Source organism: Entelurus aequoreus, linkage group LG04, assembly GCF_033978785.1.
Source record: "Entelurus aequoreus isolate RoL-2023_Sb linkage group LG04, RoL_Eaeq_v1.1, whole genome shotgun sequence".
NCBI classification, from domain to species: Eukaryota; Metazoa; Chordata; class Actinopteri; order Syngnathiformes; family Syngnathidae; genus Entelurus; species Entelurus aequoreus.
This window is the reverse complement of record NC_084734.1, coordinates 89246891-89271044: the sequence shown is the minus strand read 5'-3', so window position 1 is coordinate 89271044 and position 24154 is coordinate 89246891. Positions and strand designations below refer to the sequence as shown.

General features: G+C 37.7%; 1 protein-coding gene across 5 annotated transcripts in view; it reads left to right on the top strand.

Moving 5' to 3' along the window:
* Positions 1-24154, top strand: part of pdgfrb (platelet-derived growth factor receptor, beta polypeptide) — a 153582-nt gene that overhangs the window by 77558 nt on the left and 51870 nt on the right. For 4 of the 5 annotated variants that reach the window (XM_062045957.1, XM_062045955.1, XM_062045956.1 and 1 more), the window contains 5 exons: positions 2987-3047; positions 9408-9725; positions 9804-10061; positions 18097-18227; positions 20409-20574. In XM_062045957.1, the coding sequence (XP_061901941.1) occupies positions 3005-3047; positions 9408-9725; positions 9804-10061; positions 18097-18227; positions 20409-20574 (916 nt within the window). In that variant the 5' untranslated portion in view covers positions 2987-3004. Of the gene's footprint in view, positions 1-2971; positions 3048-9407; positions 9726-9803; positions 10062-18096; positions 18228-20408; positions 20575-24154 lie in introns of all 5 variants that reach the window. The other variant, XM_062045958.1, reaches the window with a different exon arrangement.

Here is a 24154-nt window from a genome sequence, read left to right as displayed (position 1 = left end):
AGACACAAACACCACACACAACAATTGAGAGGAGACACAAACACCACACACAACAATTGAGAGGAGACACAAACACCACACACAACAATTGAGAGGAGACACAAACACACAAAAGTAGTGAAACAAAAATGAATATTATCAACAACAGTATCAATATTAGTTACAATTTCAACATAGCAGTGATTAAAAATCCCTCATTGACATTATCATTAGACATTTATAAAAAAGAACAATAGTGTGACAGTGGCTTACACTTGCATCACATCTCATAAGCTTGACAACACACTGTGTCCAATATTTTCACAAAGATAAAATAAGTCATATTTTTATTCATTTAATAGTTAAAATTATTGCAATCAGTTGATAAAACATTGTCCTTTACAATTTTAAAAGTTTTTACGAAAATCTACTACTCTGCTTGCATGTCAGCAGACTGGGGTAGATCCTGCTGAAATCTATGTATTCCATCAATAGACAATTCTTTTGAATCGGGAAAAAAAAATCGATATTGAATCGAATCGTGGGACACCCAAAGATTCCCAGCCCTAGTAATCAGGACTATTTAGGTTGTGCGGATGCTTTCCTTCTTTGACGGGACATTGTCGATTGTCATGTCAAGTACCGATGTCATTTGTGGACGTTACTTATAGGCGCAAGTCTTTGCTGTCGTCCAGCATTCTGTATTTGTGTACTTTGTAGCCTGTTTGGTTTTTGTTTTGCATAGCTCAGTGTTTTTCAACCTTTTTTGAGCCAAGGCACATTTTTTTCATTGAAAAAGAAATCATTCAAAAATGGAACTCGATATTGACAATAAAAACCAGTCGTCGCAATTGTTGAATGTGAATTTAAACCACAACCAACCAAGCATCGCTATACTTGTCTCAAAGTACGGTCACGACCTGTCACATCACTCCGTGACTTATTTTGAGTTTTTTGGTGTTTTCCTGTGTGTAAACTGTATTTGTCTCCTGCGTCCGCTCAGCAGCACCTCCAACCACAACTACTCGTCTCATCCCGGCTGCTGCTAATAAAGGCGACAGGTTATTAGATAACAAGGCCCACCTGGGCCATCTACGCACCTGTCGCTGTCTTTGAGGCCGGTCCTGGCACACCCCGTTCCGTGGCAGGCCCGCAGGCCACGCCCCCCTCCACAACGACTAATAAGACTAACATTTTAATTTTTTGAGGCTTCAGACAGATTTGTTTTTTGTCTTTTTTTCTCCATAATATGGCTCTTTCAACGTTTTGGCTTGCCGACCCCTGGGCTAGTGCACTAAATACCTTCTTACCAGCACGCTGCCTCCTCGGCTGTCTGCATTTTTTGAAATCACAACAACCTTCGTCATCACTTTATCATTCTGAAACATCTTTTATTTGCATTGCTGAATGTGTGAGTAGCCAGTGTGCAGCTTGTATAACAGTATGGAGAAATAAGTCAACACACAGACATAATACCTATAACTAACACCAGTTAGTTGCAAGAAAATTGCGTATTCCCATTGATGTGGTAGTGTTATGGTGTGGGGATGCATGAGTGCTGCCGGTAATGTGGGGCTGCGGGTCACTTAGAGAAACCGGAATCTCAACATGTACTTTACATGTTCCAACACTCATTATTCTAAGTCATTGTTCCTGTCACATTCTAGTGCTTGTATGGGATGTAGAGGAGTCAGGCAAGTGCCGAAAAGAAGCCCTTTTTAGCACAAAAATCCAAGCTGCACAGCTGGGAAGTGCACAAAGAGCAAACATGCGTATAAAGCGCAAAAGAAGCAAAGCATCATGATCCAGTCGGCTACAGGGCTGGCATAAGAAGCATCCTGATTGGCAACCAAGTATAAGTGAGGGAGCCAGTGATCACACCTGAGAAATGGAGCTAAATAGGAATTGAGACGAAAAATAAGAGTCCTGGGGCCGTACTTATCAAGCTTCTTAGAGTGCCATTTTACACTTAAGTCCTGAGAATTTGCGAAATTTAGTCCTACTCTCAAACTTAAGAATAAAAGCTTTTTATCAATGTTCTTAAGTCTAAGAATCACTCCTACTCTCCACGATATTTAAGAGACCTTCAGAGGTGTCTTAAGTGGTTAGGAGTTGCCAGCAGGGGATGGCACTGAGGCGAGAGAGACGTGCGCGAACATTCAGGGAACGGAACAATGTTTTGTTTTTTTTGATGACGAGCAGCTGATCAAACGGTATCGTTTAGACAGAGCGGATATTATTTTTGTCACAGATTTAATACTTTTCGATTCCTTGTTGATTTCTGCATGTGTCTGCAGTGGGCTAGTATATATAGAGCCACCCACACCAGTTTCAAATGAGTTGCCTAATTAATGAATTGGAAAGAAAATGTTATGACAGTAGCGTATGTGTGTGGCCGTGAGGTGAGTGACGTCAGTGAGTGTGTGGGCGAGAGAAGAGAGGGAGCGGTAGCGTGAGTGCCGGCGGGGACTAGTTTGTTTTGTATTATTTTGTAGTTTATTGTCAAAATATACACTCCCATTGTCCACTTAAATATTTCCAAGATATTTCTTTATTCTTAGACAACGGATTCCCTTCCGTGATTGGTCATTTCTATGGACACAGAAATGACGTCACCTAAAATTGCGTTTACGGCACATAGTAATGTCGTAATTCAGCTCTGAGTGTGACACTTAAGATTCAGTCCTACACTTCGCTGAAAGTGTGAGTAAGACGCTTGATAACTAACTTTTAAGTGCAGCTTTCAGCCAAGAATTTATTTACTCTTAAGTCAACTCTTAGCAGACTTCTTAGGAGTAATTCTAAGAAGCTTGATAAGTACGGCCCCTGGACAGTAAATAATAATTTGAAAAAATACAAGAAACGAATAACTGTCACGTGAGATCATAACATTTTCTCTAGTACCGCTCCTTAAGAAAAAGAAAAATGGTTGCTGAAATGTGGGGCGTGTTATTTGTATTTGTATGTTTTTAAAAGTCATTGAATTGAAAAGATCTGCTTTTTTCAGAACGTGAGCAGTTCCACGATGAGGAGTGTGCTCGTCTTCACCCTCCACTTGACAGTCGCAGGTGAGCACACCAACATTTTCAGAAAATAAACTCCATTAAATTAATGTATATTTAAAGGCCTACTGAAATGAAATGTTCTTATTTAAACGGGGATAGCAGATCCATTCTATGTGTCATACTTGATCATTTCGCGATATTGCCATATTTTTGCTGAAAGGATTTAGTAGAGAACAACGACGATAAAGTTTGCAACTTTTGGTCGCTGATAAAAAAGCCTTGCCTGTACCGGAAGTAGCGTGACGTCACAGGTTGAGGAGCTCCTCACATCTGCACATTGTTTACACCAGCAGCGAGAGCGATTCGGACCGAGAAAGCGACGATTACCCCATTAATTTGAGCGAGGATGAAAGATTTGTGGATGAGGAAAGTGAGAGTGAAGGACTAGAGAGGCAGTGCAGGACGTATCTTTTTTCGCTCTGACCGTAACTTAGGTACAAGCTGGCTCATTGGATTCCACACTCTCTCCTTTTTCTATTGTGGATCACGGATTTGTATTTTAAACCACCTGGGATACTATATCCTCTTGAAAATGAGAGTCGAGAACACGGAATGGACATTCACAGTGACTTTTATCTCCACGACAATACATCGGTGAAGCACTTTAGCTTCGGAGCTAACGTGATAGCATCGGGCTTAACTGCAGATAGAAACAGAAGAAACATGCCCCTGACTGGAAGGATAGACAGAAAATCAACAATACTATTACTTCTACTATCAGGAGACACCGAACCAAACCCTGGACATGTAACTACATGGTTAATGCTGTCCAGCCTGGCGAAGCCTAGCAATGCTGTTGCTAACGACGCCATTGAAGCTAACTTAGCTACGGGACCTCGACAGAGATATGCTAAAAACATTAGCTCTCCACCTACGCCAGCCAGCCCTCATCTGCTCATCAACACCCGTGCTCACCTGCGTTCCAGCGATCGACGGCGCGACGAAGGACTTCACCCGATCATCGGTGCGGTCGGCGGCTAGCGTCGGATAGCGCATCTGCTATCCAAGTCAAAGTCCTCCTGGTTGTGTTGCTGCAGCCAGCCGCTAATACACCGATCCCACCTACAGCTTTCTTCTTTGCAGTCTCCATTGTTCATTAAACAAATTGCAAAAGATTCACCAACACAGATGTCCAGAATACTGTGGAATTATGAGATGAAAACAGACGCTGTTTGTATTGGTACACAATACTTCCGTTCAATCCGTGACGTCACGCGCAAACGTCATCATACCGAGACGTTTTCAGCCGGATATTTCCCGGGAAATTTATAATGTCACTTTATAAGTTAACCCGGCCGTATTGGCATGTGTTGCAATGTTAAGATTTCATCATTGATATATAAACTATCAGACTGCGTGGTCGCTAGTAGTGGCTTTCAGTAGGCCTTTAACCTCTAAAGGCCTTAGTGGCCACATGCGTGGACAGCACATTTTAGCTCTTATTTCCAAAATTGTGTACACTACTGAATTGGGGTATTATGCCGACATATGGACACTAATACTGCCATCTGGTGGTGTCAGAAGAATACAACATACAATGGAATTTGGAGAAAAAAAAGTGTAAAAATAAAAATTAGCTTGTCACTACACATGAAGTACACGTTTGTGTACTTATGGACTAAGTACATCATATCAAAAGATGATTTTTAGTTTTATTCTAATTAGGGTCCAAAAAGCCCAAATAGCAAAGAGAAATAAAAAAACATGTAAACAAACAGCTTGGTCCTTAAGAGGTTAACGGTTAAAAATGGGATTTGTAGATCTGTCAAATCCTATTTATTCTCTCCTATGTGAATGCAGAACCAAGCTATTATGTCATACCAATTTTCATCCTGATCTGCTACAGATTGAACATGTGGCAGCAATTTTGTGTTCGCCGTCCATATTAACATGCAGATTATATTACTGTCAAATACAATCATACCTTGTTGTGATTTGTTGTCCTTACACTATTTTTTTTTTAGTGTGACATGTTTTCTTAAATGTCTATTTTTAAGTTTATTGAAAGAAGATGGTGCATTACAGAAAACTAGGAGATTGGACATTTCTTTCAAGTAATTGGCTAGGAAAAACTTGTTAGTTCACTGCAAAAAGTCAGTGTTCAACAACAAGAAAAAAATTAAATAAAATGAGGGGTATTTTACTTGAACTAAGCAAAATTATCTGCCAACAGAACAACAAAATTTGGCTTGTCAAGACTTTCCAAAACAAGTAAAATTAGCTAACCTCAATGAACCCAAATATACCTTCAAATAAGTATATTCTCACTAATAACAAGTGCACTTTTCTTGCTAGAAAAAAACACCTTTTTGCTCAATATGTTGAAAAATATTCTTAAAGACCTACTGAAAGCCACTACTAGCGACCACGCAGTCTGATAGTTTATATATCAATGATGAAATCTTAACATTGCAACACATGCCAATACGGCCGGGTTAACTTATAAAGTGACATTTTAAAATTCCCGCTAAACTTCCGGTTCAAAACGCCTTTGGAGGATGACGTTTGCGTGTGACGTCGCGAGGTCCACGGAAGTGTTTGGACCCTTTTGGACACTCTGTTTTCTTCGACAAAATTCCACAGTATTCTGGACATCTGTGTTGGTGAATCTTTTGCAATTTGTTTAATGAACAATGAAGACTGCAAAGAAGAACGTTGTAGGTGGGATCGGTGTATTAGCGGCTGGCTGTAGCAACACAACAAGGAGGACTTTGTTGGATAGCAGACGCGCTAGCGGCGAACTCACCTTGACTTCCTACGTCTCCGGGCCGCCGACCGCATCGTCGATCGCTGGAACGCAGGTGAGCACGGGTGTTGATGAGCAGAGGAGGGCTGGCTGGCGTAGGTGGAGCTCTAATGTTTTTATCATAGCTCTGACGAGGTCCCGTTGTTAAGTTAGCGTCGTTTACAACAGCATTGCTAGGCTTCGACAGGCGTCAAATACACATTAACCGTGTAGTTACATGTCCAGTGTTTGGTTCGGTGTCTCCTGATAGTAGTATTGTTGATCTTCTGTCTATCCTTCCAGTCAGGGATTTATTTATTTTGTTTCTATCTGCATTTGAGACAGATGCTATCACGTTAGCTCATGCTAAAGAGCTTCGTCGATGTATTGTCGTGGAGATAAAAGTCACTGTGAATGTCCATTTCGCGTTCTCGACTCTCATTTTCTAGAGGATATAGTATCCGAGGTGGTTTAAAATACAAATCCGTGATCCACAATAGAAAAAGGAGTGTGTGTGGAATCCAATGAGCCAGCTTGTACCTAAGTTACGGTCAGAGCGAAAAAATATATCTCTTGAACTGCATTCTAGTCCGTCACTCTAACGTTCCTCATCCACGAATCTTTCATCCTCGCTCAAATTAATGGGGTAATCGTCACTTTCTCGCTCCTAATATCTCTCGCTCCATTGTAAACAACGAGGAATTGTGAGCAGCACTACCGCTTGTGACGTCACGCTACTTCCGGTAGGGGCAAGGTTTTTTTTATCAGCGAGCAAAAGTTGCGAACTTTATCGTCGATTTTCTCTACTAAATCCTTTCAGCAAAAATATGGCAATATCGCGAAATGATCAAGTATGACACATAGAATGGATCTGCTATTCCCGTTTAAATAAAAAAAATTCATTTCAGTAGGCCTTTAAATGAGTAAATGCTAGTGCCATTATCTTGACATAATGATACGCATACGTACATCATGATTTCTTTTTTCATGCTTGAAGTAAGAAATGATTTCTTTAACAAAGTAGTTTTATACTTGTGAGTGTTGATGACACAGCTTTGCAACAGTTGATATTCTAGTTTCAAGCATGTTTTACTCAATATAGCTCATCAAATCTCAGCAACAAGCTGTAATATCTTACTGACATCATTTAGACACTTAAAACAAGTAAAACACTAACATAAAATCTGCTTAGTGAGAACAATTATCTTATCAGACAGAAAATAAGCAAATATCACCCTTATTTGACATATTTCATCTTACTTAGATGTCAGTTTTTGCAGTGTTGTTACTTGCAAAATATTACATTTTTTATATTATGATTGATTTAAGAGGATATTATGAGCATTACTTTTTTCACCTGTATGGAAATGAGTGGGAAATGACTCTGAAACATGTATAATAGACAACAAAAGTGACAGAAAGAGATTCGGTTTGCTGTCGTCTTATCCAAAATGTCCGACGTTTGCATCCATCATTCAGTTCAGTTCAGTTTCAGTTTATTTGGTACATGCATACGATACAATGTCATGCATCACATATTTACAGTTGTTTCATCACAGCACGTCCGAAAAGGAGTAGGAAGAAGCCGACCTTATTTAATCCTACCCCTTTTCATACAATAGCAATTTCCTCCCATTTCCTGGTTCTCTGTAATAGAACAGTGATAAAATAATAAATAAGTAATATACCATAGTAAGTAAACAAATATTAAAAACATAAATAATCTTTATCTAAAATAAAAAAAGGGTTCAGATGTTCATCATAATTCTTGTTCTGTGTACTTTGTGAACACTTGTAGTTTGAACAGTCTCTTAAACGGAATCATATTGGTGCTTTGTTGGATTTTTTTGGTTAACCCAGGGGTGTCAAACTCATTTTAGATGGGGGGCCACATGGAGAAAAATCTACTCTCAAGTGGGCCAGACTGGTAAAATCCCGGAGACAACATTAGATTGTTTTATTTGTTTAAAAATAGAACAAGCACATTCTGAAAAGTACAAATCATAATGTTGCCGTTAAAAGTATTCTATCTTTATTTGTCTTTATTTATACTTTCGGAATAAATTATGTGATGACGTTCATCAGTCAACTCATTGGTGTTAATTTTCAATCTATCAAGATAAAAAAATAATATTAAAATGAAATTACAGGATGTTATTTATGTAGTTTGATCATTTTCTTCGACTGGCACACTAACATCATGTGGTTTATTTATTTTTGTACATATGTAGCATCATCTACAAAGATACAAATAATTGCTATTGCGACATCTAGTGGACACATTTAGAACAGCAGTTTCTTTCATTCAAAAATGTTGGCTAATTTTTATACCTAACAAACTCATCCCGCGGGCCGGATAAAACCTGTTCGCGGGCCTGATCCGGTACGCGGGCCGTACGTTTGACACCCCTGATTTAACCCATTCCATCATTTAATTCCACATACGGATATGCTAAAGGTTTTAAGTGTTGTACGAGCATACAAATGTTTTAAATTACACTTTCGTCTAAGATTATATTTCTCCTCTTTTTGTTGAGAAGAATTGTTGTACATTCTTGGCTAGCAGGTTATAGTTTGCTTTGTATATCATTTTAGCTGTTTGCAAATGCACCAAATTGTTGAATTTCAATATTTTTGATTTAATAAATAAATGGTTTGTATGTTCTCTATATCCAACATTATGTATTATTCTTAGGGATGTCCGATAATGGCTTTTTGCCCATATCCGATATTCCGATACTGTCCAACTCTTTAATTACCGATACCGATATCAACCGATACCGATATATACAGTCGTGGAATTAACAAATTATTATGCCTAATTTGGACAACCAGGTATGGTGAAGATAAGGTCCTTTTTTTAAAAATTAATAAAATAAAATAAGATAAATAAATTAAAAACATTTTCTTAAATAAAAAAAAGTACAACAATATAAAAACAGTTACATAGAAACTAGTAATGAATGAAAATGAGTAAAATTAACTGTTAAAGGTTAGTACTATTAGTGGACCCAGCAGCGTGTGCTTACGGACTGTATTCCTTACAGACTGTATTGATATATAATGTAGGAAGCAGAATATTAATAAAAGAAAGAAACAACCCTTTTGTGTGAATGAGTGTAAATGGGGAAGGAAGTTTTTTGGGTTGGTGCACTAATTGTAAGTGTATCTTGTGTTTTTTATGTTGATTTAATTTTAAAAAACAAAAAACAAAAAAACGATACCGATAATAAAAAAAAACATACCGATAAATTCCGATATTACATTTTAAAGCATTTATCAGCCGATAATATCTCTAATTATTCTAATAGATGTTTTTGTAACACCGTTAGGGAATGAAGCGCACATTTGTAGGTGTTTCTCCATATTTCTGTACAATAACTAAGAAATGGTCATCATATCGCCCAGTTTTCCCAAATGCATCATCTTGTGTGGTTGCCTCCATGCATGCTGACCTCTTGCCATTTCAATTCATCTGTCATTGATACCGCATCATCATCTCCTCGCTCAAACAACTCTTATCCGTCAACATTGTCAGGCTAGAACATGTTGTGTTGATTTAACCTCTGACCCCACGCCGCTGCGCCGCCGTCCCCTTGACCTCCAACCTGACCCCTCCCTTGTTGTGTCAACCGCAGCTCTCCTGTGTCTCCGCACTGAGGTTTTCTGCCTGGAGGTCACCCCCCGCGAGGGCCAGCTCGTCCTGTCCGAGGGCTCCTCTCTCACGCTCAAATGCTCGGGCTCGGGGGAGACCACCTGGGCGTTCAAGAGGGACGACGTGCCTTACTTCCAGGTAGAACATGGTTCCAACGGTGTGCGGAGCTACCGAGTTGTGGAAAACGGCGCCAAGTCCAGCGCGTTGAGCCTGTGGGACGTGAGCTGGAAGCACACGGGTGTGTACCAGTGCACGGATGGACTCACTGGAGAAACCAAGGAGGTGGTCGTCTTTGTCCCAGGTTTGGACAATCTCGCTGTTTTAGATGAAGCCAAATATCTTGAAGTAAACCTAACAATTGACATATGTCCGCCTGTAGACCCTCACATTTGGTTTGTTGAGAGTGCCCACGGCATGCTGACCAAGACCAGCGAAGAGACCACCATCCCCTGCGTGGTCACCAACCCAGAGATCAACGTCACCCTCTATGAGAAGGAAACCGACCTCCCGGTCAGGGGGCTGTATGTTCCCAGTGAGGGCTTCACTGCACCCCTGGAGGATAGGACATACCTGTGTCGCGGAGAGCTTAACGGAGAAGTGAAAGAGTCACAAGCGTTCTACGTCTTCAGTATCATGGGTAGGTAAACACTTCCATTTGTATGGAGCATATTTATTTTCATATTAGACCACACCTGGGCAAAATATAGCCCGTTATGATTTTCAATCCGGCCCGCTGGGCGTTGTACATCATTTTTTTAGACCTTTAACATCATAACTGTATCCACCATTGTGATGTGCAGTGCTGTTTTTAAATGAGCATAAGTCTTCAACTATAGAAAGTACAAACCCCGTTTCCATATGAGTTGGGAAATTGTGTTGGATGTAAATATAAACGGAATACAATGATTTGCAAATCCTTTTCAAACCATATTCAATTGAATGCACTACAAAGACAACATATTTGATGTTCAAACTCATAAACTTTTTTTTTTTTTGCAAATAATAATTAACTTAGAATTTCATGGCTGCAACACGTGCCAAAGTAGTTGGGAAAGGGCATTTTTCACCACTGTGTTACATGGCCTTTCCTTTTAACAACACTCAGTTCTGGGTGTTGTTGATAAACGGTTTTCGCCTTGCATAGGAGAGTTTTAACTTGCACTTACAGATGTAGCGACCAACTGTAGTTACTGACAGTGGGTTTCTGAAGTGTTCCTGAGCCCATGTGGTGATATCCTTTACACACTGATGTGGCTTGTTGATGCAGTACAGCCTGAGGGATGGAAGGTCACGGGCTTAGCTGCTTACGTGCAGTGATTTCTCAACATTCTCTGAACCCTTTGATGATATTACGGAGCGTAGATGGTGAAATCCCTAAATTCCTTGCAATAGCTGCTTGAGAAAGGTTCTTCTTAAACTGTTCAACAATTTGATCACGCATTTGTTGACAAAGTGGTGACCCTCGCCCCATCCTTGTTTGTGAATGACTGAGCATTTCATGGAATCTACTTTTATAGCCAATCATGGCACCCACCTGTTCCCAATTAGCCTGTTCACCTGTGGGATGTTCCAAATAAGTGTTTGATGAGCATTCCTCAACTTTATCAGTATTTATTGCCACCTTTCCCAACTTCTTTGTCACGTGTTGCTGCCATCAAATTCTAAAGTTAATGATTATTTGCACAAAAAAACATGTTTATGAGTTTGAACATGAAATATGTTGTCTTTGTAGCATATTCAACTGAATATGGCTTGAAAAGGATTTGCAAATCATTGTATTCCGTTTATATTTACATCTAACACAATTTCCCAACTCATATGGAAACGGGGTTTGTAGTTCAATGGTCAAAATCTGCGCTTTTGGGTGTTATAGGAGTTATCACGGTAATCTACGTCACAGCAGCTCAGACCAGGAACAAAGCAGAGTGGGCGGGGTTTGTTTTCAGAGCAGCCAGCCCAAAACGCGTGTGTCAGAAACAGATGCGGAAGCAGATTTTTACGTGATAATATATCATATCGTGGGTGTTTATTACACTTTGCATTCAAATTTTGCTGTTTTTTTTTAATTTTTGTTGTGTTTTGCTTGATTGTAAAAGGTACACAACTATGGAGGAGCTGGTCTGAGAAGTAAAAGAGGAGCGACGTTCATATGGTGTTAATATTCAGTCTTTTATTGTTCATAGTTAATATTGTAAATCCCACCTTCTTTATTTTCATGTACATTTTGGGTGTCCCACTCAGTAAAAAAAACTGTCAAATTCCATTCCGTTTTTTTTTAGGTGGTCTGTCATAATGTGACTTTTGGTATTAGTGTTCCTGAAAACAAAAGGGACCCAAACACACACACACACACACACTGTACAGCAGGTTTTTATAGCTAAATGTGTGTATATCATTTATACACACATACACATTGGCCCCCCCAGACACATTTTTTTCTCTCAATGTGGCCCCCGGGTCAACATATTTGCCCAGCTCTATATTAGACCAAGTTGTCCTTATATCAGTTCTACTTTTTTTCAAGATGCAAATTTGTAACAGTTTCATCACCAATGCTAATTCTGCAGTGTCACATTTTAAAGCTGACCGGTATACAGGACTGTATATGCAGTCTTGAAGAAAAATGAGGACATCCCATGTTCTTTGTGTGTCTTTATTTGACCGTAAATGACATTTATTGTGCTCCCTATGAGTTGCGCTCAAAATGTTTTGGGAGACAGTGCTCGGATGCATGGAAGGATGGGTACCGAATTTGGTCATTTTAAAGGTTCAACCAAATTCCGTAAAATGTTTCAATACCTTTGTTGCACGTGAGATCACGTCCGGGTGCAGACTCAGCACTGTCTTGAGATGATGTTGAAGTGTTCCATGCCAACAAAGCGAGACGAAGTGCTCAAAAGTACAGTAAGGCTCCACATTTCAAAATGCGCTAGCTCGATGCTAACTAACATTGGATATGCCGCAGACATGCTAAAGATTAGCATTAGCGATTTTACATGGTGATTTCCAAACCTCCAAATTTGGTAAAAAAAACTACAACTTAAATGCACATAATAATCAAATAGCCAGTTTATTGCATACTTGCCAACCTTGAGACCTCCAAATTCGGGAGATTTTTTTTGGGGGGTTGGGAGTGGGCGGGGGCGGGGTTAAGCGGGGAGGAGTATATTTTTTAGCTAGAATTCACTGAAATTCAAGTATTTCTTATATATATATATAATAATATATATATATATATATATATATATATATATATATATATATATATATATATATATATATATATATATATATATATATATATATATATATATATATATATATATAAGTACAATAAATATTTGACTTTCAGTGAATTCTAGCTATATATATATGTATTTTATTATATATGTGTATATATATATATATATATATATATATATATATATATATTATTATATATGTATATATATATATATATATATATATAATAAAATACACACATATATATATATATATATATATATATATATATATATATATATATATATATATATATATATATATATATATATATATATATATATGTATATATATATATATATATATATATACATATATATATATAAATAAAATAAATACTTGAATTTCAGTGTTAATTTATTTACACACATAACACTCCTCTCTACTCATTGTTGTATTTGAAAGTGCAATGCTTTGCAGCCAGTAGCACAGCCTTTGAAGGAGCGCAGGTATGGGCAGTGTAATATTCTGGGTTGGAGTCAATAACCAGGCGAGGTGACGAAGTTACGTCTCTTTACTTCATACTTCAGAACCGACTCCCACACTTGCCGTCAGGGTGCGCAATACAACGTAAACCGTTGGCCAACCAAAAAGTAACCACAGAAAACTATACGGTATAGTGTTCTGTGGTTACTTTTTGGTTGGCCAAGCGCACGTGACGACAGGCTGTCCTCACTCAGGTCAGCACGAGCCTGAAGGGGGCGTGCCTTAAGTGCGTCTGGAAATTCGGGAGAATGGTTGTCTCGGGAGTGGCACTGAAATTCGGGAGTCTCCCGGAAAATTCGGGAGCGTTGGCAAGTATGGTGTATAGCCAGTCTGATCTTGAATGGGATTGTGCTGAAAATTTTAATTTCCCCTTTGGGATTAATAAAGTATTTTTGATTCCAATTCTGATATAAGTAAAGTACTTACAGTCTAAACACTTTGTAGGATTCAACGAAAACGAGACTAGCACTTAATGGCAGACTACTTCCCAACTAGGCAAATTATTATAGTCCAGTGGTTCTTAACTTTTGTAAGACAGAGCCCAACTTTTCCACTACAAAGGGGCCCGGTGCCTACACAAATATTAACACTGAATTAGTCATCTGGATTTTAATCATATTCAATAATTATATTTAACCTACTTACCAGGGGTGTAACTGTTTTGTAGATATCGCGATATTCCGGTTTCAAAATCTTCACAAAAATGCCGTGACGTGTGACGGTATCAAACAAAAACTCGGTGTGTAGTTTTTTGCGGTGCTTTAGCGTTGGCCAGATCCGAAATTAAACTACATCACCCAGAATTCTCTGCGCGGCGCGGGACCGGCAAAGTGGGCGCGGGGAACGCGGTAAGCAGGAAGTGAAGTGTGTTTGTAGTCGATGAGACGATTTGCTGTTTTCGGACATTTCATCAAAATCCGTTCAGAACTTTATAAATGATGTTGCTAACAAACAGACAAACAAACCCTGGCGAAAACATAACCCTGTTTAGCGGAGGTAAAAGCAAAGCGCGCCACTTTCGTTTCGAGCGACACAGATCGCCAGCCCGTGGACTGAAATCACCCCCCAGAAATTGTACATGGTGAGAAATAGGAGTAAACTTCAAAAGTAGTCGATATATGTTAGGTTAGGGTTAGTGTGGGCTGCAGCCTATCAAGCTGTGCTCGGGCGAAAGGCAGGACTGGACAAGTCGCCGCCTCATAAACCGTCACACACAAAACGATATTTGAAACCAGCGAAGCCAAACATTAGTCTGTGAGGTATTTACGTCATTAAAAGTTAAAATTGTTAGTTAACTTTTCTGAGAAACAGCATATTGATATATGATATAAAACACGTCCACTGTAAAGGACACTGCTTCTTAGAAAGTACAAGTTGGAAGACACTAAAGTGAACCTTATTGTTTGACACTGAATGTTTACATTGTCGCTTTAAAGACATGCACGGTAAGTTTTTTTTTTTAAATATTTGCTTGAATTACTGGATGATTTAAAACACATGTTTTTTTGTATGATTAGAACATTTTAGCATTATTCAATGACAGAAAGTGTGTCTATACTATCATTTTACACACTATGCCATTTTTAAGTCTTTTTATTTCTTTCTTTTTTTCTTTTTTTTTTATATATTACCACAATAATATCGTACCATGGCCTTAAAGTTGGGATAATATTGTACCGTGAGATTTTGATACCGTTACATCCCTACTACTTACAGTTTACATTTACAACTAGGGATGTCCAATAATGGTCTTTTTGCCGATATCCGATATTGTCCAACTCTTTAATTATCGATACCGATATCAACCGATACCGATATATACAGTCAATCAATCAATCAATGTTTATTTATATAGCCCTAAATCACAAGTGTCTCAAAGGGCCCCTCTAGGGGAGACCGAAAGCAATATACAGTCGTGGCATTAACACATTATTATGCCTAATTTGGACAACCAGGTCTGGTGAAGATAAGGTACTTTAAAAAAAAAAAAATAAGATAAATAAATTACAAAAACATTTTCTTATATAAAAAAGAAAGTAAAACAATATAAAAACAGTTACATAGAAACTAGTAATTAATGAAAATGAGTAAAATTAACTGTTAAAGGTTAGTACTATTAGTGGAGCAGCAGCACGCACAATCATGTGTGCTTACGGACTGTATCCCTTGCAGACTGTATTGATATATATTGATATATAATGTAGGAAGCAGAATATTAATAACAGAAAGAAACAACCCTTTTGTGTGAATGAGTGTAAATGGAGGAGGGAGGTATTTTTGGGTTGGTGCACTAATTGTAAGTGTATCTTGTGTTTTTTATGTTGATTTAATAAAAAAATAAAATTTAAAAAACATGATACCGATAATAAAAAAAACGATACCGATAATTTCTGATATTACATTTTAACGCATTTATCAGGCCGATATTATCGGACATCTATTTACAACCTTGACAAATGATGTAAAACCATTTGTTAATCACATAATTATTATTTATTTAACACATAAACCTTAGGCTTGGGTCAAAAATAATAACTAACCAACATACAGCATAAGAAGGGACTCATAGATAACTCATAACTCATAGATCAGTGTTTTTCAACCACTGTGTTGTGGCACACTAGTGTGCCGTGAAATATTGTCTGGTGTGCCGTGGGAAATTATGCAACTTCACCTAATTGGTCCAAAAAATATTTTTTGCAAATCAATAATTATAATAAAGTGCCGTTGTCTAGTGCAGTGTTTTTCAACCTTTTTTGGTATGTAAAAGGTATGTAACGCTTAAACCAAAAATGAACAAAAGGCAAGTCCCGCTAGGAAAAGGCACTGAAGCATAGGGATGGCTATGCAAAACAAAAGTAAAACTGAACTTGCTACAAAGTAAACGAAAACAGAATGCTGGACGACAGCAAAAACTTACAGCGTGTGGAGCGGAGTTGATTGTCATGACATGACAATCAACAGTGTCTCCACAAAGAAGGATAGCGTACGCACAACTTAAATAGTCTTGATTGTGAAAACAAAGCAGGTGCGGGCAATCGAACTCAAAGGAAGACATGACGCTGCTACAGGAGAACACCAACAAAACAGGAAGGGTCACCAAATTAACAGCGCACAAGAGAAACTAAAGCACTACACACAGGAAAATCCGTATATTTTTTTAATGAAAAAAATGTGCCTTGGCTCAAAAAAGGTTGAAAAACACTGTCATAGATAACTGAAGAAAAATAATTTACATACAATTATGTTGTGATAACATAAACTAAATTAATATTGAAATTATTTCCTTGCTATAGTGTCAGTAAAATCAAAGTGCAAATGAAAATACTGATTTTAATTTTTGATCTTAAGAAACTTTGCTATGACTTCAGTTCCAGACTTCTTCTGTTTGTTTGAGATTGTCATTACTGCTACAAGTGGTGGAAAAATGGATCTCAACTTAGTACCGCTCTGGCCCATACGGACTACAACTGAGACAACACAGTACAGGCCAAAAGTTTGGACAAAACGCCTTCTCATTCAATGCGTTTTCTTTATTTTCATGACTATTTAAATTGTAGATTGTCACTGAAGGCATCAGAACTATGATTGAGCAGATGTGGAGTCATCGAGAGAATGCTAAGAGTGTGCAAAGCAGTAATCAGAGCAAAGGGTGGCTATTTTTGAAGAAACTAGAATATAAAACATGTTTTCAATTATTTCACCTTTTTTTGTTAAGTACATTAACTCCACATGTGATCATTCATAGTTTTGATGCCTTCAGTGACAATCTACAATGTAAATAATCATAAATCATAAAGAAAACGCATTGAATGAGGAGAACGTGTGTCCAAACTTTTGGCATGTATTGTATGTGTTTTTGGCGGCCCAACAATGAGTTGGGACTCAAAAAGAGTCTTAGCCTAATGGTTAAGAAACACTGCTGTAGTGAATACACTACTGCCATCTCACCTGTTGGATTTTTCAACTGCATGCAATGTCTACTACCGTATTTTTCTGACTATAAATCGCAGTTTTTTTCATAGTTTGGCCGGGGGTGCGACTTATACTCAGGAGCGACTTATGTGTGAAATTATTAACACATTACCGTAAAATATCAAATAATATTATTTAGCTCATTCATGTAAGAGACTAGACGTATAAGATTTCATGGGCTTTAGCGATTAGGAGTGACAGATTGTTTGGTAAAGGTATAGCGGTCTTTCAGATTAACTGTATACATTAGCATTGTCTGTGACCCAGACCGCTCTGGCTGAAGTGTAACTCCACATTCAAGTCACATGTAACATTTATTTGTGCATCTGGTTTGTGGAAGGAATGTCTCATCGACACAAAAGCAGAAAAGCAATCCACATATGCAAATTCAATACAAATACAAAATCAAGCATATTTTTATTCAAATCTCAAAAATATATTTACAAATTGTCGTTTATTTATACAAATTCTTGATTTATGTTTATGTCATATTTTTATATTTATACATTTTATTTGTATATATTTTCAAATCTCAAAAATATGTTTACCTTGCTTGTCAAATGTTAATAAATCAACTTATATTCTTGCCTTCATGAAAGAAAGGAATCTATATGTGTTAAACATGCTTGTATTATCATTAAAACACCTTGAACTTGTTAACAAAAACGTCTCTTTCATAAATAAATAAATATAAATGATATATATGAATGAGGTAGATCCCTTCGACTTGGTCAATTGAAAAGTGTGGACACCCCTGATCTACAGCAACCTAAATATTAGAAGCACCCCTGCAGAAAATAACATCTTACCATTGGTATGATAGTAACATCTTTGAGACTCTGATCCTCATTCGATTGTCCAGATGTAGCTAATCAAGTGCATTGTAAGTTCATGCTATTAAATCACGTTATCATCACTTCCCTCTGCAGTCCCAGAGGCCATCGACGCCTACATCAACGCATCAAAGACGGTGCTGAAGCAGGGCGAGTCGCTGACAGTCAACTGCACCGTGCACGGAGCCGAGCTGGTCTTTTTTTCCTGGGACGTCCCCAACGGGGAGGTGAGTAGGAGGGAAAGCAGGAAGAAGGATGCTTTTGTTCCTTGTCTCCCATCGCGGTCATCACTCTCAGACCCTCATGGCCGAGCTTAATCGCATCAAGATGTCGGAGACACACCTCCCTGACACTCATTGCTTCGGGTTTCACTCATGAACTTCTCATGCAGACCTGGGCATTCTGCGGCCCGCGGGCCACATCCGGCCCTTTGTGCGTCCCTGTCCGGCTCGCGTGAGGCCAATCATAAATTACAAAATACATTTTAAAAAAGTATCTATGTCGAGTGTGCAATACAACGGTGCTGCTTTTGTTTTGAAAAGCGTTATTTGTATTACTTCCGTGTGGACGTATGCGCGTGCGTGATTGTGAGTGAATGTGAACAGCTGCAATCACAAATTACAAAATAAAGTTGAAAAAACATCAATGTCGTGCGCACAATACAACTGTGCTGCTTTTATTTTGAAAAGTGTTATTTATGGGCGTATGTCCGTGTGTAACCTGTGAGTGAAGGTGCACATGCAGCGACAAGTGATGCACGGTTTACACCCGAGACGCTAAAAAGAGAAAAGTTGATGAGGAATGGCGTGTTTTCAACAAGACATGGACTGCCAAGCAACGTTCCCTCTAAGGTGCGCGCCTGCGCAATTGCGCACTGCTCAAGCGTCCTCTGCACACAGCAAATATATGCCGCGCACCAAATGGAATCCCACCTGAATTCCAAACAAAATAAACAAATTTATTCTGTGTAATTTTGCAATGCAACTCTGAGTGACAGTGACAACAAGCGGCCCTAACGGTGTTCGTCAACACCGTTCAATTGAACACCGTTCAATTATTGTAACGTCTATCGAGATGCTTCGAGGCCAGGAATTATATCCATCACTTTATTGAGCAAAACTGTTTATATTCGGCCATAACCACACCAAAAACATGAGTAAAACACTTCTATCTCGAAAAACTAGTCATTTTCTGCCGTACAAACCAGGCCAAAACCAACTTGTCATCTGTCACCAACACGCATACCACTAAACCACTGGTGCGTTTATGGCCACACAAAAAGTCGGACGACTCAAACACCACACAAAGTTACACTATGACTCCTCAGTCATACGTGTGCTTATTTCACTGTCATTTATTATTAATGTTAATTTATTGATATTAATCATGGAATGCTGTTACTAGAGAAAGTTACACTTCATCCTATGCTTACATTTCATTGTGCAACATGAGGATGTTTAAGGGGAACTAAAGGTGATCTCTGAAAGGGGTATACAAATGATTTCCAAAGCAGTGCTTTTGGTATAAAGTTAAGTTAGGTTAAATGAAAGTATTATTAATTATTAGTATTATTAGTATTATTATTATTTATAGGGATGTCCGATAATGGCTTTTTGCCGATATCCGATATTGTCCAACTCTTTAATTACAGATACCGATATCAACCGATATATACAGTCGTGGAATTAACACATTATTATGTCTAATTTGGACAACCAGGTATGGTGAAGATAAGGTAATTTTAAAAAAAAAATTATAAAATAAAATAAGATAAATAAATTAAAAACATTTTCTTGAATAAAAAAGAAAGTAAAACAATATAAAAACAGTTACATAGAAACTAGTAATAAATGAAAATGAGTAACATTAACTGTTAAAGGTTAGTACTATTAGTGGAGCAGCAGCACGCACAATCATGTGTGCTTACGGACTGTATCCCTTGCAGACTGTATTGATATATATTGATATATAATGTAGGAAGCAGAATATTAATAACAGAAAGAAACAACCCTTTTGTGTGAATGAGGAGGGAGGTTTTTTGGGTTGGTGCATTAATTGTAAGTGTATCTTGTGTTTTTTATGTTGATTTAATTTAAAAAACAAAACAAAAAAAACGATACCGATAATAAAAAAAACGATACCGATAATTTCCGATATTACATTTTAACGCATTTATCGGCCGATAATATCGGCAGGCCGATATTATCGGACATCCCTAATTATTTATCTTACGGTTTTTATCAAAAATAATATTGAGCAAAATTTAATTGAAATATTGTCGAAGTGGCCCTCCAGCAGTGCTCGGGTTGCTCATGCGGCCCCCGGTAAAAAGTAATTGCCCACCCCTGCTCCCATGTGACCTTCCAGTGACAATACGAGTGTTTGACCACCTCCAACTTGTCTTCCAGGCTGCAGATGTGGAGCCTCTAACAGATGTCCTGTCAGCCATGAGCATGAGATCCTGCCTCATCTTCCCTCATGCCACGCTGGCCCACAGCGGGAGCTACGTGTGCCAAGTCCACGAGGGGGTCCAGGACCAGACGGCCTCCGCCAGTGTCAACATCACAGTGCTCGGTCAGACATCAATAATAAACTCAAGCCGAATAGATTATTATTGTGGTTTACTGACCAAGAGGGGAGTGCTTATTACTGCAACTTTTTGCAAGTTGTGCCAAGAGGGGAGCTTCTTCCAGAGGAACTTAATATCTCTTGTATTTATTTCTGTTAGTGAAAGCGTGAAATAAACCTGCTCACGCCCTCACACCAGGGAGCCTTTATGCTACCCTATTTTTCTAACTATAAGTCGCAGTTTTTTTCATAGTTGGGTGCGACTTATACTCAGGAGCGACTTATGTGTGAAATTATTACCGTCAAATATCAAATAATATTATTGATGTCATTCACGTAAGAGACTAGACGTATAAGATTTCATGGGATTTAGCGATTAGGAGTGACAGATTGTTTGGTAAACGTATAGCATGTTCTATATGTTATAGTTATTTGAATGACTCTTACCATAATATGTGAGGTTAACATAGCAGTTGGTTATTTATGCCTCATATAACGTACACTTATTCAGCCTGTTGTTCACTATTCTTTAGACATTTTAAATTGCCTTTCAAATGTCTATTCTTGCTGTTGGCTTTTATCAAATACATTTCCCCCAAAAATGTGACTTATACTCCAGTGCGACTTATGTATGTTTTTTTCTTACTTTATTATGCATTTTCGGTCGATGCGACTTATACTCCAGTGCGACTTATGTGTTTTTTTCCTTCTTTATTATGCATTTTCGGCCGGTGCGACTTATACTCCGGAGCGACTTATACTCCAGTGCGACTTATGTATGTTTTTTCCCTTCTTTATTATGCATTTTCGGCCGGTGCGACTTATACTCCGGAGCGACTTATACTCCAGTGCGACTTATGTATGTTTTTTTCTTAGTTTATTATGCATTTTCGGCCGGTGCGACTTATACTCTGGAGCGACTTATACTCCAGTGCGACTTATGTATGTTTTTTTCCTTCTTTATTATGCATTTTCGGCCGGTGCGACTTATACTCCGGAGCGACTTATACTCCAGTGCGACTTATGTATGTTTTTTTCCTTCTTTATTATGCATTTTCGGCCGGTGCGACTTATACTTCGGAGCGACTTATACTCCAGTGTGACTTATGTATGTTTTTTTCCTTCTTTATTATGCATTTTCGCCGGTGCGACTTATACTCCGGAGCGACTTATACTCCAGTGCGACTTATGTATGTTTTTTTCCTTCTTTATTATGCATTTTCGGCCGGTGCGACTTATACTCCGGGGCGACTTATACTCCGGAGCGACTTATACTCCGAAAAATGTGGTGAATGTTTGAAGAATGTGACTTTATCAGAGCATTACCTGAAGAGGAAAATATCACCCCAACCATCCATTGAGCGCTCAGTCTTTAAAGGTGCCATATGTAGTAATGTGGCCAGAAATGGTACTGCAATCGCGGTCAAAATTCTGTAGTCCCCTCCCACTCTCCATGACGAAGGTGGCGGTGCGTAAATGACAACCTGGATGTGACACACTCACAGACTTTTTAATTGGTCGAACGGTGGAGGGCGGGGAATCGGAATAAAAATAATAACGATATTTCGGGGCTGTAAATCTAATTTTAAAAATGAGCATATCCCGGCTGGATTACTGTTATCAATTATAGAGGTATTCAAAAGAACATGATTTATTAATGCCTTTTGACATATCAGGGCCATTTAATGATGACTTGACATGAAATTATTACATAAGGCACTTTTCACTCAAACAAACAACAATAAAAAATGCAAATATTTTAGTCTATTTTGTTTGTTTTTCTACTTAAGGTAACATTTTTGTTCTATTTTTATTATCGGCATATTGGTTATTATAATCATATACTTAAATGGTTATTGTATTTTTCTTTCTTTTTATTTTTTTAGCTTCTTGTTCTCAGACAGTTTTTTTCTTGTTCTCAGACAGTTTTTTTTAATATGATGATTGTTACTGTTATGATTAGATTATTACTACTACTATAGTTGATAACAATAATAATACAAAAATACTAGAAAGACATACATGAACTCTAATAATATGATACTTTTTTTAAAATTTTTATAATTAATAATGTTTGAATATAAGTATTTCATAAAAGTGTTTAAAAACTAATACAGCACTAATAGTAGTAATGCAATTATTATTTTATCTATTTTGTAAAATATTATGTTAATGCTATTTTTATAATCATTTTTTTATATTATTAGCTATTACAGTAGATTAGTTAAAATTAATAGTACCTATATACTTTTTTCTTTTTTTTTTGTCTTAAAATACTTTCATTATTGTCATTATCTTTTGTCCTTGCTCTGAAGGGCTGGAAAAAAACCAAATAAGGTTCCTTTTTTGTAAGTTCTGTCGGAGAAGCTAAAAGAGTCCGATTGAATGAATTTTATTTTACATTCTTTCCGCCTTCTGGGAATCATAAGTTAGTGGATGTTTATTCAATCTGCCGCGAGGTGTGTTGTGTTTATGAAATCCTCATATAACTTCCTTGCTCCATGGTACTACAAGGCAGCTTTTTTGGACATCTCAGTGGAAAAGACAGTGTGTGCACTGCAAAAAGTCGGTGTTCAAAAACAAGAAAAAACAAAACAAAATGAGGGGTATTTTATTTCAACTAAGCAAAATTATCTGCCAATAGAACAAGAACATTTGGCTTGTGAAGACTTTCCAAAACTAGTAAAATTAGCTAACCTCAATGAACCCCAAAATACCTTAAAATAAGTATATTCTCACTAATAACAAGTGCACTTTTCTTGGTAGAAAAAAAGATGTTTTTGCTCAATTTGTTTAAAAATATTCTGAAATGAAGTAAATGCTAGTGCTATTATCTTGACATAATGATATGTGCTCGGCATTACATTTCTTGAAACCAGCAAACTTATACTAAAAACTAGTTTATTGTTCTTAATGGAAAGGCAACAAGGCAAGCGCTTGTTACTCTCGGGGTCTCGTAGCCGCTCAGGCAAATCATATTGTCTAAAAATGCATTTTTCCATCGATAGCATGACATCATCACGCCAAGTGCGTGCTCTTTCAGTCAATTAGTGCGCATATATACAGCCCGGCCCCCGGCCAAATTTGTTTTAATTGTATTTTTGAGGAATTTATCTGAATGTGCATGAACTATTTCTGTTCAAAACTGTTTGAAATGTCAAATGTTTAAATATTAACTGTCAGTTTACTGTACTGTGCCAACTGTACTACTATATGAGTACGTATTTTCTATTATTTCATTGAAAATAAAACAGCAAAGTCCATTTGGCTGTCATCTGTTTTAATTATGAGACACAATTGTGTCAAAGTCATAATTTATTTTTTTCATGCTTGAAATAAGGAATGATTATTTTAAAAAAGTAGTTTTCTACTTGTGAGTGTTGATGACACAGCTTTGCAACAGTTGATATTCTAGTTTCAAGCATGTTTTACTCAATATAGGTCATCAAATCTCAGCAACAAGCTGTAATATCTTACTGACATCATTTAGGACCAAAACACTTAAAACAAGTAAAACACTCTAACATAAAATCTGCTTAGTGAGAAGAATTATCTTATTAGACCAGTGTTTCCCATAAACTGCCAA